Raw genomic sequence first — 15071 nt, 5'->3', positions numbered from 1 at the left:
ACTATCCCTACTTTTCAGGTGTGCACAAAGAGCAAGCAGGCTCTCCAAGAGTTTCAGAAAATAAAACATTCTATAGATAGCAATTAGAATTAATAAAGACAAAAAAGCACTTTTACTTGAACAGCTTTGAAGGACTTGGCACTGCAATACACTTTAAAACCCAACTGCAACAACCCCTCATTTCAAGATCATGAAATAGTGTAGAACCCTACAATGTATATTACAAAATTTAGAAGGTCATAAAAACAAGTTAATAAAACAGCTGCTAAGGAATTATTGCATTTGCAACACTGTGAAAGCCTTTTAAAAAGTTCTACAGCTCCCTAATCTGTATGTGCTGCAGACAGTTATGTAAAGTAGCTAAAGCTACTTTACTAAGAAAACTTGGGAAATGTAACCTAACATGATATAAAATTAGAAAATTCAAAGGAAATTAATTTTGCAGCATACCCTGATTTCAGGGACCACATAACTTAAATAAGAAACAGAAGATCAAGCACTTATCTACAGCCCCCTAGAATATATCCATTAAAACCTCAAAACCACTATGACAACAGTGAATCAGTTAACAGAATTGCAGTTAAATTGCAGAGCTGAAAATATTTGGCATTTATAGTCAAGCTATGCTATCTTAATGTATAATCTCTGAGTAAGATTTAACATAGGTATCCAGGATATCACACCAACGCTGAGAATGTGCAAAAAAGACATTTTCAAATTCAAATTAAATGCTTAACATCATCTTGACTGTCTTTAGTCTAAATAAGAAAAAAAACCAACATTTTAGCAAAAGAAATCTCTGTTCAGCTTGACTATGACTACAGGAACATGGCTTATCTTACTCACTGATCTCATGTGTTCACTAAGAAGACACATTTAAATATATCCCTCAAGCCTGAACCATATCAGCAGCTACAGTTGTACAGCAAGAAAAAGTCCAAGTTTGTGTGGTCTGTGTGTCTGAAATAACATCACTATAAATGAAGCTTTCTCTGCCACAAATCACACCTCAGATCCCAAAAGCTCAGTAATTATGCTGGGACTGACTCCTTGCTTGCTGGAACAACAGCCATTTAATTCCCAGCACTGGAGAGGCTTTCCCTGGAAGCCTGACATAAACAGCTCCTGGCACAGATTGCACACACAGTGACACTTTCTTAAAGAGCAGTTAGTACATAATCAGTGCACAGAAAACTTCCTACAGCTCCCTTCTTCTGCTCAAATAAAAATTTCAAAATGCAGAATGGAGGCTCCTCTATTAAAATATTTTAATGTTGACCTTTCATTCCTGCCTAAACATCTCAACAGGGTCCTGAATTACATGCAAACAGAGGCCTCAGGCATCTATCTGTGAGAAAAGCATTTCCACAAGATCTCAATTCATATATACCAAAAAGTAAAAGAAATGATGGACTTGGTCACAGATCCAATGGAATTATCCCTTTCCCTTGCCTATTACACACCTTTTACACACACAGCAAGAAGTCCAAGATTCTGTAGTTAGAATTATCTCTAAAGCTCTCAACACCCTTTCCATTTGAAATAAGGTGACCTGCCTGAAGACTTCAGTGTCCCTGTGCACACAGACAGGCAACAAGGAGGAAACAGCAGCACCCAATGCTGGGGGCTGCTACCTCCACCCCACCCATCCATGTGGATTCAGCTGCCTCTTCCTGGGATCCCTGTGGTTAGGACCTGGTTTAAAGCCCCACACCACAGACTGGTGTGACAGAACTCTGACTCTGCAAGTAACTCATGGCTTGCTTGCCTTGATCTTGCCCAGGTTTACAAGGCAAGGACTGCTCTCCACGGGCCCAGAGCCTTAGGGGATCTGGGATCAGCCACATGCTCCATGGAGATCATGGAAGAGCTCCCACTCCCCGGCAGTGCCATGCCCTGTGCTCCCAGAGATGTGACACCATGCACTGTGCCCCTGCTCCTGCCTACAGGCACTTGAGGCATCTCAAAAGATCATGATCTTTGGTATTTGCTATTTACAGCTTTGTTCCATGAATGCTGCAAATGTTAATCTGTTACATGGAAATCAAGGCCAGGAATAGAAAACGGCTGCTCAGCTTCATCTTTTTTCCTTCCTTTTTCCTTTTCTTCTTCTTTTTGCTTAAATCCCAGTGCTACAATTCTGTTTCACTGGTGTTTTTATCTCTCAAATTTTCATTAAAAATTAAAATCCTGTATCCCACCCAATGGCTTACTGCTGAGTGATACAGTGACCTATATTTAGCTCTCTTACACCACAAATCAAAGTGCTTCCTTCTTTTTTTGCACCTCTTCAAACATCTTTCCATTTTCTGACATTTTTCTCATACTGGAGTTATTTCAAGTTTGAACTGAGAGACACAGATCAGTTTAAGCAACAGATTAAACACAGTCATTTGTAGCTCATTTCTTTACCTGAAAACACAAATATAGTTACAATTTCTTAACATTTTCAAAATTCATGTCAATAGCAAATTATTGAGTTACAAGCCTACACTCAGCCTCTTGCCTTTGACAAACCTAGTCAGGTATTACAAGAGAAGAAAAAAATACAAACCAACTTCTCAGACAGTCTATTTTAATTACTGCTTTATTGCCCTGTGTATTCTTATACAGAAACACTTAGTTTCTCTAATGACCTTTTCTGACATATTTAGTGTCTTCATCAATATAAGAATGTTTATAAAAACATAAATATGTTTTTATAAAGGCACCAAACTAGAAATTCCCAGCATTTTAATCATACTTAGGAGCCCTATCCTGACCCAAAGTAAGTCACATTCCAATTATCTGCCTGATTTGCACCCTCTGAAGCTTTTGCCCACTATTTCTATTCATATCTATGAAGAACACAACATACAGCACAAAACATTCATGAGCAGCTGACAGAGATGCTGTTCTGCCCAAAACTGAAAAGGAAAGAGATGGCATGAAAGATTTCCACTATCCCAAAAAATGAAGTTTTAGTACATTACCTTCAGTTGAAGCAGCATCAATCATCACTCGTTGCATGAGGACTGGCTCTAATCCAAAGTCAAACACCACAGTTTGGCGAAAAGTCCCAAAGATTTCCGTGTTAAAGGCTATACTGACTTTGTATATATAGTGATCTATTCCATTCTGGACCATCTTTCCTCCTATCCATTCCTGACAGTTTTCTGGAACTTCTTGTGATACCTGGGTAGTGCTGTCTCCAGCAGATATTGCAACGATACTAAAGTGGGGTCGATGGGCATCGTAAAGCAATGCCACTCGATACAGCATTCTTGCAGGCTGGAAAAGAAATGCAAAGGCTGAAATACTGAAATTATTCCAGGAATATCTTCATTTGCAATCAGATTTAAAGGGTTAATATGAACTATCAGTTTCTCAGAGCAGGTACAGGTCCTGCCTGATTTCCAGAAATCTGGGCAGTTGATACATAATCAGAGCTGCTGGGAAAAAAAAGAGAGAGAAGGGATGTTGCTAAGAAGTTTCTCTATTTTAAGGAAGATGCAACTGAAATCTTAATTGCAAAAGTTATGGGTAGCATTCTAGTTATTACTAACTTTCAAAAAATAAGTAGTCCTACCTTACATGTGAGAGCAAATGTCCATGTCTGGTGAGACTTTTTGGTGGTGACAGTTACTGAGAGCTCGGGATTATGTTCTACTCTCACTCCTTCTACACATTCACTAAGCTAGATTTAAAAAAAAGGAAGATAACATTAAACTTCTCCAGGCAGTATCAAAACACAAACATTCAGAAAAAGATAGCATTTTGTTTAATAGAAAGAGGAAAGAATGGTTTCCCACATAGTGCAGAACTGATGCAAGTCCCACTCAGGAATTAATGTAAATATGTGTTAATTGCAGAGAGACAAGCTAAATCTACCAGACCACATTGTGTAAGTGAAGAATAGAACCATTTAGGGCAAATTAACCACAAGACTTGATTTTCAATAAACAACTTAATGTCTAAGGTAGAACAGAATTTCATTTGGAAAAAAGGATCTGAGACACAGTGAGGCCCAGAAGACCCCAGATCTCACTGACACCAACGAGACTATTGAGACAACAAGAAAAACAATCCAGCTTTCTACTCATCAATGCATTTTGCTAAAGCCCACTTTCCTCAGATTTTAATCAACAACAGATGGACCAAAAACTCCTTAGGGTCAGTGGTAAGCAGAGCTGGTCGAATGCCACAAAAAATGTTCTTTCTAATTCCAAAGAGCTGCTAACTTTGATCCCATCCATATCCCACACTCCTTGGTACTCAAACACTTCTGAATATTTGGGGGATTGGCTGTTCTTCATACCAGGGCCTCCAGCTGCAGGCAGAGAAAGGAGCCACACACAAGTAAGAGTATTCCCCACTAAGAGTAAGGGTAAGAGTAGGAGTAGGAGTTAGAGTAGGAGCTAGAGTTAGAGTTAGAGTATTCCCCACTAAGCTGTGAAACCTTTACCACTTATTCTCCACTTTAAGAAGTTCTGCCATCTAGCCAGGGAACAGGGACAATACCATGAGACTTGCTGACCCATCCTACACTGGGAATAGTGAATATGCAAAATGAAAGAGCTGTGATTAACTCACAAATCCGCCTAAGTCTCTTTGCAAGACCCAGGGCAGGATGGAAAGGGGAGCAAATTGGTTGGAAAACTTCTTGGTGAGGAGTGATTTGACCAGCTCTGATAGTCAGGGCCAAACCCAGGCTCTGTTAGTTTTAACTGTGAGCACCTAGGGAAGCAGGATCTTTTCCTTACCACTTTCTCAGGAGACAAGGAATTCATCCATTTCTCAATGAGGGTTTCCATGTAACTGCCTGAGCACTGCTTGTTCTCCTTCTGCTGTTTCAAGCGGATCAGGCGGGAAGCGTAGCGTTTCTGCCATTCTGTCAGCTCTTCCTGGGAATGTGCTGAAGTACACTGGGCACCATACCTGCAGATCCCTTGCTCTAAAAATCTACAGAAAACAGGAAAAACCATTATGCCTTGAATTTTAAAAAGAGAAATAAAAATCAGAATTTTACTTGTAAAGCCAGAAGGAGTTTTTAAGTTTCTCTCACGGAACTAAAGGCAGTTTAGTCCTTGTGAACTACTTTGGAAATATACATATATTTATACAGCATTTTCTAAAAGAGGCAGCAGCTTCTCTCATTGCAAAGCCCAGGAAAATATATAAAATTTCTTCTCAGAAATACAGGGGGATGGAAGTCTTAAGAAATCTCTAGCTTTAAAGGAAACAGAATCAAGTGTTTGTACAGCAATTAACACAAGGAGATCACAGAGCATCCCTGAAATGACTAGGCACTGTATTAATATGCACAAAGGCCCCTGTTAATCAAGGGCAAAGGAAAGAGGCAGCATAATTTCTTCCAGTGATTACATTATTAGCTGATAAATACTCAATCAGCAGTTTTTCCTGGAGCAACAGTGACATCACATGGTCCCTTTTACTAAATACACCTCCACAGAAACCTCTAGGAAAAGGTTTCATCCTCCTCTTGGGAAGGGTGTATTAATGTAAAAGGATCTATTCTTGCAGACACTAAGAATTTCTTAAAGAAATACATTTTCCACTTTGTGGCATGTGCTGATGCATCGAATTAATGCTATTTCAAAGGCCTGTATACAATTGAAGCATTCTAGTTCTCAGAATTTACTGCAAGTCTGGGCAAATGCCTGTATAACTTGGGGATTATTTTTATAATTTAACTTTGTATTCAAATTATAAACCACAAGGCAGTAGATGCAGCTCCATCATTCTTCAAAACTGAAGCACTTAAAAAATAGATGACAAAATAAAAATTAAATAGGGGGAGAGATTTAAGTTCTGAAGCTTCCAGGAAAGCACTGGTTATACAGATAAAATTTGGCCAGGAGACTGTTTTGTTTGTTTGTTTGTTTTCCAAAAGGAGACTATAAAAAGTTAATGCAAACATCCCATTTTTTTATTTCCACAGTACCTGTGTTATATAATGCGAATTAAACTGTGAACTTTGAGCTGTGAGACAAAACCAAGCCACCCCTGACTGTGACATTGAAAACCCTGCAGCACAAGTACCTGCACATCTAGGTCACACTTGCATCAGTGGCCATAATTTGATTTAGCATACACTTTTCCTTTAAGAAATGTACTTGAAATTGCGTATGCCCAAATTGTAAACAAAATAAATATTATATACAACATGTCACTAAAGGCCTTCTCAGGCTATGATTCTTAATATATTTGAAATTAAAATGTTTTTTTCTTCGCAGTCAATTTCAGTATTCTTTCTGTCAATTTTCCAATTCACCACTGCATTAGAATGCTAAAGTACAATTATGAATTTCACTTCCTAAAGTAAATGGAGTGCAAGCATAAAAAATTGCTGACCTGTTCTTATAACCTACATAGCAGATTTAAAATCAAGTGAGCTTCCTTTTCCTTATTTAACAGGAAAGCATATTACTTTAAAATTTGTCATCATTATATAGGTTTTCCAAGATCCTATTGTTCATATTTTTAACACTATTTTCCCCCCTCAATTTTACTTTCTTATTTAATACCTCCTGCAATTCCATAGCTTCATTGTCTAGAATAAATATTCTGCACTCCTACTGCTTTATGGCACAGGGGAAAAATAAACCAGACCTTCAAAAATTCATATTCAGTACCTGCAACTGCCTCCTCCTAAGGAACTAAAATCTTCAGTCCCTGCTCAGAATGATGCTGTTCACAGGGAATTGCTGAGCAAGGCACAATCCTTCTTACTGGAAGGGTTAACAGTCAGCCTAAAGCTCATTACAGCTTCAGTGGAAAAATGTTTCAGAGCAATGGTTGGAAACATGGGATAGATGTTACTCAACAAAAGATCACCACAAGCTAAAAATTGTAAATATCTGCTTTTTTTAAATTGCTGAATAAGCACCAGACATGATTAAGAGTCAAGAAGAGTTGCCAAGATTTAGCATCTCTAGAAAATCATGCCAAAAGTAGCTCAAAATCAGCAGTTCAGTCATGCCATTTAAAAAGCAGGTCAGAGCTTTTGAAAATAATTTGCATTAGTTACATAAATGGCAGAACCAAGTGCATAATGATGGTTCCTCCCCATATACATTAATACAGTTTTATGGAGAGCAAGGACAATTAACAACACAAAGTACAGGCAATATTGAGCAGATGACTGGAAAAGACAAGGAGAAACACCAATACAAGCAACTGTGTATTTGACTTTATGCAAAAGGGAAAATAATGAGATCTGAGGGAAATTCTGGGGTTTTTATCTGAAGACAAAGCCCATCTACCAACAAAGTTCATTTATCAGAAGACAGCACTGAAACCTGACTGTGCTTCAGTCTGCTTACACTGCTGCCTGGGGAACTTTTCACACCTCTGAAATCACCCAAATCAGAAAAGGTAGGGAAGAAAGAGAGGTGCTGACCTGTCACTAGAAAAATGCCCCTCAAACCACTGTAGTATGAAAACTGAGTTAGTGATTCCATTCTATAAACTGAAGTGCTGCTGGATAAACTGACCCTTCCAAAAACCTGTGAACAGCTCAACTCCTGTTCTAACAAGCACCTCCACTTTCTCAGCCTCTTCATCATTCTGTAAGCAGGTGAATGAAGGAGGAACCATTCTGCTCCCTTGGAGGGGGTTAAGCAAAGAGCTTACCTTTTACAGAGTGTAAAATCCTCACTGCCCTTACCTTTTACAGAGTGTAAAATCCTCACTGCCCTCACCTTTTACAGAGTGTAAAATCCTCACTGCCCTTACCTTTTACACAGTGTGTATCCCTCAGTGCCCTTATCTTTTACACAGTGTGTATCCCTCACTGCCCTTACCTCTTACACAGTGTGTATTTCTCACTGCCCTTACCTTTTACACAGTGTGTATCCCTCACTGCCCTTACCTCTTACACAGTGTGTATCCCTCACTGCCCTTACCCTTTACACAGTGTGCATCCCTCACTGCCCTTACCCTTTACACAGTGTGTATTTCTCACTGCCCTTACCTTTTACACAGTGTGTATCCCTCACTGCCCTTACCTTTTACACAGTGTGTATCCCTCACTGCCCTTACCCTTTACACAGTGTGTATTCCTCACTGCCCTTACCTTTTACAGAGTGTGTATCCCTCACTGCCCTTACCTTTTACAGAGTGTGTATTCCTCACTGCCCTTACCCTTTACACAGTGTGTATTTCTCACTGCCCTTACCTTTTACACAGTGTGTATCCCTCACTGCCCTTACCTTTTACAGAGTGTGTATTCCTCACTGCTGGTGACACCCCTGGGAGGGGGGCGGAAGTGCCAACCATCCCGTGACCCTGCTGGGACAGAACCGTGGTTATTTCTCAATTTTCAGTTTCCCAGTCAGACAGCAACTTCTCAGGGGTCCACATTTCTGAGCATCAGCCCAAGGTGTATCTGAACACAAGAAAAATGACCCCCCAAACTGATTTATAATACATTTAGAGCAAAGGTGGTGAAGGTGGATTTCAAACCATCTGCAGAACTCAGCAGGCTCTGATACAGCTCCCTGGTCAATAAACAGAAACTTCTGCCTCCAAATTCAGCCTACATTGAGATAATTCTACCTCTTTGGGGCTCATCACAACAGTCAAGCCCCTTCTGTGCTTTTTGCCTGCAATGCAGTGCAGAGCATTCAGCAAGGATCCAAGTCTTCTCACCAGGAAATGATGTAGCTTTAAAATTGAGTTACATACCTTCTTCTAAATCTTCTACATGATATCCTGACGGTACTTTACCAGCTGCCTACAATTATATAAAAAAGCCCACAGTTATAAAGGAACACAAAACAATTTCATCAACAAGAACTGCTGTCAAAATGGGGTTTAGAACAATTATTACAAAAACATCAATCATAAGTTGAAATTACTTCCAGTCACAAATCCTGCTGAAAACAGGGATTCTGATAATAACAGGAATTCTGACAGGAACACCAAGTCAACTGGTTAGAAAAAACTTTTAGAGATTTTTACAAGACCAAATTACATCCTGCAATCAACTTAACATGGACTGCAATGAATTTCTGAAACACTAAAAACTAAACTACATTGATAAGTCTCTCAGATTTCAATCTACAACAAAAATAAAGCTCAAATAAATAACTAAGCATAAGGAAAAAAAAGAGAGGGGACAATTTAATCAGCAGACATGAGTTTGACTTCCAGTACAAAAAGAAAAAAAAAAAAAAGAAAAAAAAGGTGGTTAAGAAGGTATTTATAATCTTTAAAAAATTCTGAAGTCATGTTTATTACTTCAGACTAATTTCCAACAGAGAAAAATGTGATAGATAAGTAAATAAATACTGCAGATCTAAATGCTTGGAATTCTTTCTACTTGCTACTTCAAGGAATCAACAACCTATTAGCATTATTTTTCATTTTCTCATCCATCCTGCAAGACTGTGATGAAAAGTTCCTGAAGGGGCTGGTGGGTAAAGACCAACACAGCAGAAACAGCCTGTTCCCAGTGAGCCTGGATCTCCTGGGACACATGGAAAGCAGCCCTTCAGCTGCTTCAGGTAGTGCTCATTATTTTCCCAATAACATCCTCATAATTACCTCTGTTTCAGCAAGAAGTGTTTTCAGTCGTGTGAGATCTTTAGTTACCATCCCGTTCTGGGGGCAGAAAGAATATTAATTATTGAACACATAAACTTTCATTATGTGCATTAAACCACAGCAACCAAGTTCATTTCCCCCTCAACAGAAGGGGAAAAAAAATTAATCTGATTTACAACAACAATTTTAAATGACAATAAACAAAACTGAGTAAACATTGTGGTGAAAAAGGGAATTCTTCACTTGCCAAACCAGCACTAGACTTACAGCAAGTACCAATACAGGACAATTCAGGAAAGCACCATGCTAAGAAGAACTTGAGGGGAAAAAATATAGCATGGTTACTGCAACACTTCAGCTCTGCAGAATTATTATAATAATCTTTCACTGCTGTTGCAGCAGTGGATTAATTCCTTTTTAAGGATCTACTTTACAGATCACTAATTTGTGCAGCTCCATACCTCTTCCTGCTCTGATGTAGACTGTGTAATTCTTGGAGTTTTCCCTCAAAAGCAAAGATTAGCCACACGACTAACTGCATAGTCAAGTACAACTGAAGTAAAAATCTTTCAAAACTGAATTTATGTGAAATACACAGGTACTTGTAACAATTTCACACTCTTGTAAGTCAAAACTTTGATTAAAGGAACACAGACCTGTGGGGTTTATTTCAATAATCTCTTGCAGAAATTTAATTAAGTACCACTACATTTTTTAGACTTCTTCAGACTGTGCTACTGAGCAGGAGAAATTACTCTTTGCCGTAAACTTACACACTTAACAACCCTCACACTTAGGCTTTTTCCAAAATGATTTTTCACTTTTTCAGAAAAAGGCTGAAAATTGAACTTGTTGAGCTTAAATGTAACAGAGCAAAAAAACATTACCAAGAATCATTCTCTTAAGCCACTGGGGAGGAAACTGGATGGATTCCAACTCTTCAATAAATTCATTCCAAAACTTTGTTTCACTTCTTCTTTCAGACAATGGCACAGTCAGTAAATCAGCTGCTGATTTTAATATTCCTACCGAAAACAACTGTGTCTAACAACCTAAAGCTTGTAAAAACCTCTCAAACCCTGCTTTGGGATGACACTCTGGAACTCTATACAAAGGTACCTTTATTTGCACAACAACAGCTCAAAACAAGGGCACTCCACATTCCCTGCAATAAGACTCTTTTACTAATTTTTCCTGAAGGCAAGTTTCCTTCAACCTCACCAGGAATTTTTCAATGAAACATTTTTTCATGAGAAAACAGCTAAACAAAGGAAAAAAACCCTTTCTTTATGTAAAAATAGCCAATGGCCGAAGGGGGGGAGGGAGGGAATTCAGGATACAGCCCAGACAGACAAACAGAACTCTCAAAAACAACCTAGTGATTCAGTTCAGCAGGATCCAATCTCTAGGTAAGAGGTTCTCCTGCAAGTTTCTATGTCACACGTTCCCCTCAGTCTAAGCTATGACCACGTTTCTGGGTGTATTCATTCCAGCAGTTCATGCTGATTAACTGCCTATTTAATCCAGACTACAGAAATTAAAAGGACACTTCTTTAGAGGCTTACATATGTCCCTAATTTCCTCACATAAGTAGTCACATAAAAGTCTGAAGTTACTTACATGTCTGGGGTTAAAAGCATCTTTACAAGTTGTAACAGTTCAAGGGTAAAATAGAAGCTTTGAACTCAAACCTTTATCTTCATCTTGAAATGCAAAGCTTTTTTTCTTTTCCTGAAAAGCTTTTCATGCTGTTTTACAAGTTATCATGGGCCAGTTATTTAAAAGTCCAATCAATATTTTTTCCTGCTTTAATGGACAGAATTCCTGAAGCCCATACAAAACGGGGTCAGGTACAATTTAGAATAAGCAAGGAAAAGTTTGAGATTTATATTATTCTTGTCAATTGCAGAAATATGCAAATTTATTTTACATTCCCTGAGGATTCAGGGCCAGCAATAAAAAACTTTTCAAAATCACAACAACTCTGAAACACTGGTTATGCAACAACCTGGCATCCTGATGACATATGTGTGCCCATGTATTTATCATTTCCACACAAACCATTTTTGTTGCAAGCTGCCAATGAAACATATGTTCAGAAGTTTGTTATTAAACAGATTTTTTAGAAGAAGGAAATACAAAATTATTTCTTTAAATGATGTAGATTGCAGCAAACCCACTTACCAGTGATTCCCCCATCAGTGATTTGGAAAGAACATTAGACACAATTTGCAGCTTCCCTTTGAGATGCATGCAGCAGAGCACTGCCCGGAGAGATCCATCGCCCTTGGCCAGCCCCTCTCCCAGCACTGCAACACAAATCAGCCACTATTACCCTCAGCACACCATCCATTTAAGTCATACATGCAATTTTCCTTCACCCTTAACAAGAAAACAAAGTCTGAAGCTCAGGTTAAATCCATGGCTTGTTGGATGTAAATTAAATATCATGTGCTGTTGTCCAATATTAACTTGAAGCTTGTCTCCCACCAGCTCATAAATGCTGCACATGAGCTCAAAAAAGGCTGTCATGTTTACATGCTAAAATAGACATAAATTAAATATGGGAAGGGTAAACTCAAATATCTGACACAGACACAAAGGACCTCCTCTCACAGAAAGAGTAAAAAAGAAATAGCAACCAACAACCTCTCAGTAACACAAACATGCTCAGGAAGATCCATTCATGCTCACAAAACACATGCCCTGTCGTTTCCAAAAATAGCCAACCTCCTCATGGGCAATTCCTGCTCCTCTAAAAGGCCTTTTATTCACTTATGCTGCAAAGTGTGGCATATAGGAACGATTGTCGGAGCCCAGAAGTTTACAGGCTCCCTGTAACAGAAAACTTTCTGAATGCTTCCTAGCACGGGATCAGCAGCAAGCAGTGCCAAACAGACACTTTCTGAACACTTCCAGCAGGGACAGGATTTATTTCACCATACAGACGTGCTTCAGACAAGCTGCAACAACACTTAGTCACATGTGTTACCTGTCCAGAAAATGCAATGCCAGAGTGACTAAAAAGCTTAGCAAGCTAAGTGTGTGAATTGAAAAAAATGCTGGACAGTTGTTTAAAATGAAGGAATTATAGAATAACTGTTATTGCAAGCAACATCAACATCTGTGTTTATACTGCTACTCATGCAGATGCAAACAGCCCCTCTCAGTGCTAACAGGAATTTCACATTCACCACAACTTCAGGATTACATTTTAGAATAATAAATCAAAACTCCTCACTCAACAGACGTTCACATCGTTAACAGAAATTGCATGAAAGACTCAATAAATAAATAGTCCCACAAAACATGTAAATAAAAACAACTAGGCATCTCTTCAAACTGCAATGGTAACTAAATCCATTTTTATAAAGTGCCTCAAAGATTACTCTGAATTCACCACTCTGATAGTACAGCCCACAATGCCAAAAATAGACCCTACTTCCCAAATCAGAAGCAGAAGCACCAAAAATAGCTTTAACATGTCTGACACTTTGCTATTTTAATCTCAAAGATTAAATCTCCAATTAATATATTCCATAGATATAAAGATATAAATCTCTAATTATATATTTCAAACTATTATCTGTATAATATCACCCAGCTAAAACACACAGTTGCACATAAAAAGTTGCAACACATTAAGCACTCTCTCGGGAAAGATTTGTGGAGTAATTTAACAGATTTTAAATTATCATCATTCCCTGTAACACTGCAAGCAGCACAGAGAAGAACATGTAAAGAACTATAAAGAGCACGTATTTCTCCAGCTATTCCAGAAAACACTGATCATTCAGGTTCAAATAAAACCATCCCAGCTGTGCAACATGTCAAGTCTTGTAAAAAGGCAGAACAGCAGCTTGAATAATGCTTTGCCCATTATAAAAAGCCTGTGAGTACCAAGGAGTGTGAGTATCAAGTAGTCCATGCTAAGGTAGCTTCTTCCCAACAATATTCAAACATAAAACCAAAACTAAGACCTACTGGGATCATAAATGCAGATACTCTAAATGTCAGGTGCTGGGCTACAATTGGTAACCATACATCATGGAGAACCACAACCAAATCATTCATTCTATATTCATAAAATATGGTATAGGGGTGTATATATATATATATATATATATATATATATATATATATATATATATATATATATATATATATATATATAAAAACACATACTCAACACTTTTTACATAAATATGGCATTAGTAAGTTCAAAACTGTCCTCAGTTTTAGATCAGGGAAATAACACGTGCAGAATATGCTGGCACGAATGAAGTAAATTAACATAAATCTGGATGCTATTTCTTTGTTAACTAATATACATTTAAAGGCTGTTTTTTCTACTTAATTTTAAAAAGGAAGATAGACATCAATGACCCTGTTCCACCCACTTCTATGCCTGTCCAGTGAGAGATGACAAGCAGTTACCATGACAGTTCCTTTGAGATACTGACAACTGACACACACACCAAGAAAAGTTCCAGAGATGAAAGTCACCCCTGTCCCCCATGACAAACCCATCAGAGCTCATTGATGAGAACACTGCTCATTAAAAACAGCATTCTCCCTCCTACCTCCTTTAACCATCATTCAGCTTTCCATATGTCTCTCACTTTTATTTGCCATCATGAAAGACAACTCTGAAGTTAGAATATTACACCCTTATAGCATGCACCAATAAGGTAAAAGAAATTTTTTTTAAATTTCAGACTATTTCAAGAATGATACTGATTAAGCAACAATCAGACTTTTTTTTAAGGTGTTAAACTTTAATTTTACGCCCACAGAAAGCAAGTTTACTTTTCTTAGTCAATTTTTATGGACCTTCACAAGCAGGCTGCAGAGCCCCACAAATTCCCCAAACTATGATTTGGCTATCAGTGAAGGAAAGCACATTAAAAAAACCCCAAAACAATATAAAACCCACTAAGCCAGAAAGGAACAATTTAAAGATTATCATTGCTAGCATAGGAATGTCAGAAGAGTAGATCACAGTCTCTGCAACAAAACTGTCACCTGAAAAAATTTCCTTTAACATTCAGGAGTAGTCAAAGAATTAAAACCAAAAGGTGGGATCTACCCACATTTACTTTTCAAATGTAACTGATAAACTCTGTTCCAACCCTCTGCAAACCCAGTGAGTTCTCAGTGAATTTTGAATAATTTGCATTAGAGATGAACAACAGAGGATTAGGAATTTTTGAAATTCCTTCAAAAGTACCCAAACTGAGCAGGGCAGTGACACACGAAAGGCTCAACTTCAATGTGACATAGGCACATTTGGAAGCTTTAACAAAAGTGCATCATCTTAATTTTCTCTGAACTAAGTCCCAAATGCAAACCAAAATATCCACCATGTCCCTGGGAAGAAAGGCAGAACAATCAGCTGTCTTAGTGTCTTTGTGAGAATCCTGACATTATCAACTCTTCCTGCATTTGTGCACTAAAATAACTATTAGCCAAATAGCACCACTGAGCCAAAGACATGTATTTGAGTCCTGGTACTTGAGTAA

The 15071-nt window shown here is 38.2% G+C and overlaps 1 protein-coding gene across 6 annotated transcripts in view; it reads right to left on the bottom strand.

Annotated features, from left to right (window-relative positions):
• The window catches only part of HELZ (helicase with zinc finger), an 86149-nt gene that overhangs the window by 51840 nt on the left and 19238 nt on the right, over positions 1-15071 (bottom strand). For 4 of the 6 annotated variants that reach the window (XM_059864123.1, XM_059864125.1, XM_059864127.1 and 1 more), the window contains 7 exons: positions 11734-11858; positions 9550-9606; positions 8689-8737; positions 8214-8292; positions 4743-4941; positions 3569-3676; positions 2973-3270 (listed from right to left, as the gene is read on the bottom strand). In XM_059864123.1, coding sequence (XP_059720106.1) covers positions 2973-3270; positions 3569-3676; positions 4743-4941; positions 8214-8292; positions 8689-8737; positions 9550-9606; positions 11734-11858 — 915 coding nt within the window. The remainder of the gene's footprint in view (positions 1-2972; positions 3271-3568; positions 3677-4742; positions 4942-8213; positions 8293-8688; positions 8738-9549; positions 9607-11733; positions 11859-15071) is intronic. The other 2 variants (XM_059864124.1, XM_059864126.1) reach the window with 1 other exon arrangement.

The sequence above is a fragment of the Haemorhous mexicanus genome, chromosome 20 (genome assembly GCF_027477595.1).
Source record: "Haemorhous mexicanus isolate bHaeMex1 chromosome 20, bHaeMex1.pri, whole genome shotgun sequence".
Taxonomy (NCBI): Eukaryota; Metazoa; Chordata; class Aves; order Passeriformes; family Fringillidae; genus Haemorhous; species Haemorhous mexicanus.
This window is presented reverse-complemented; position numbering and strand designations above follow the sequence as displayed.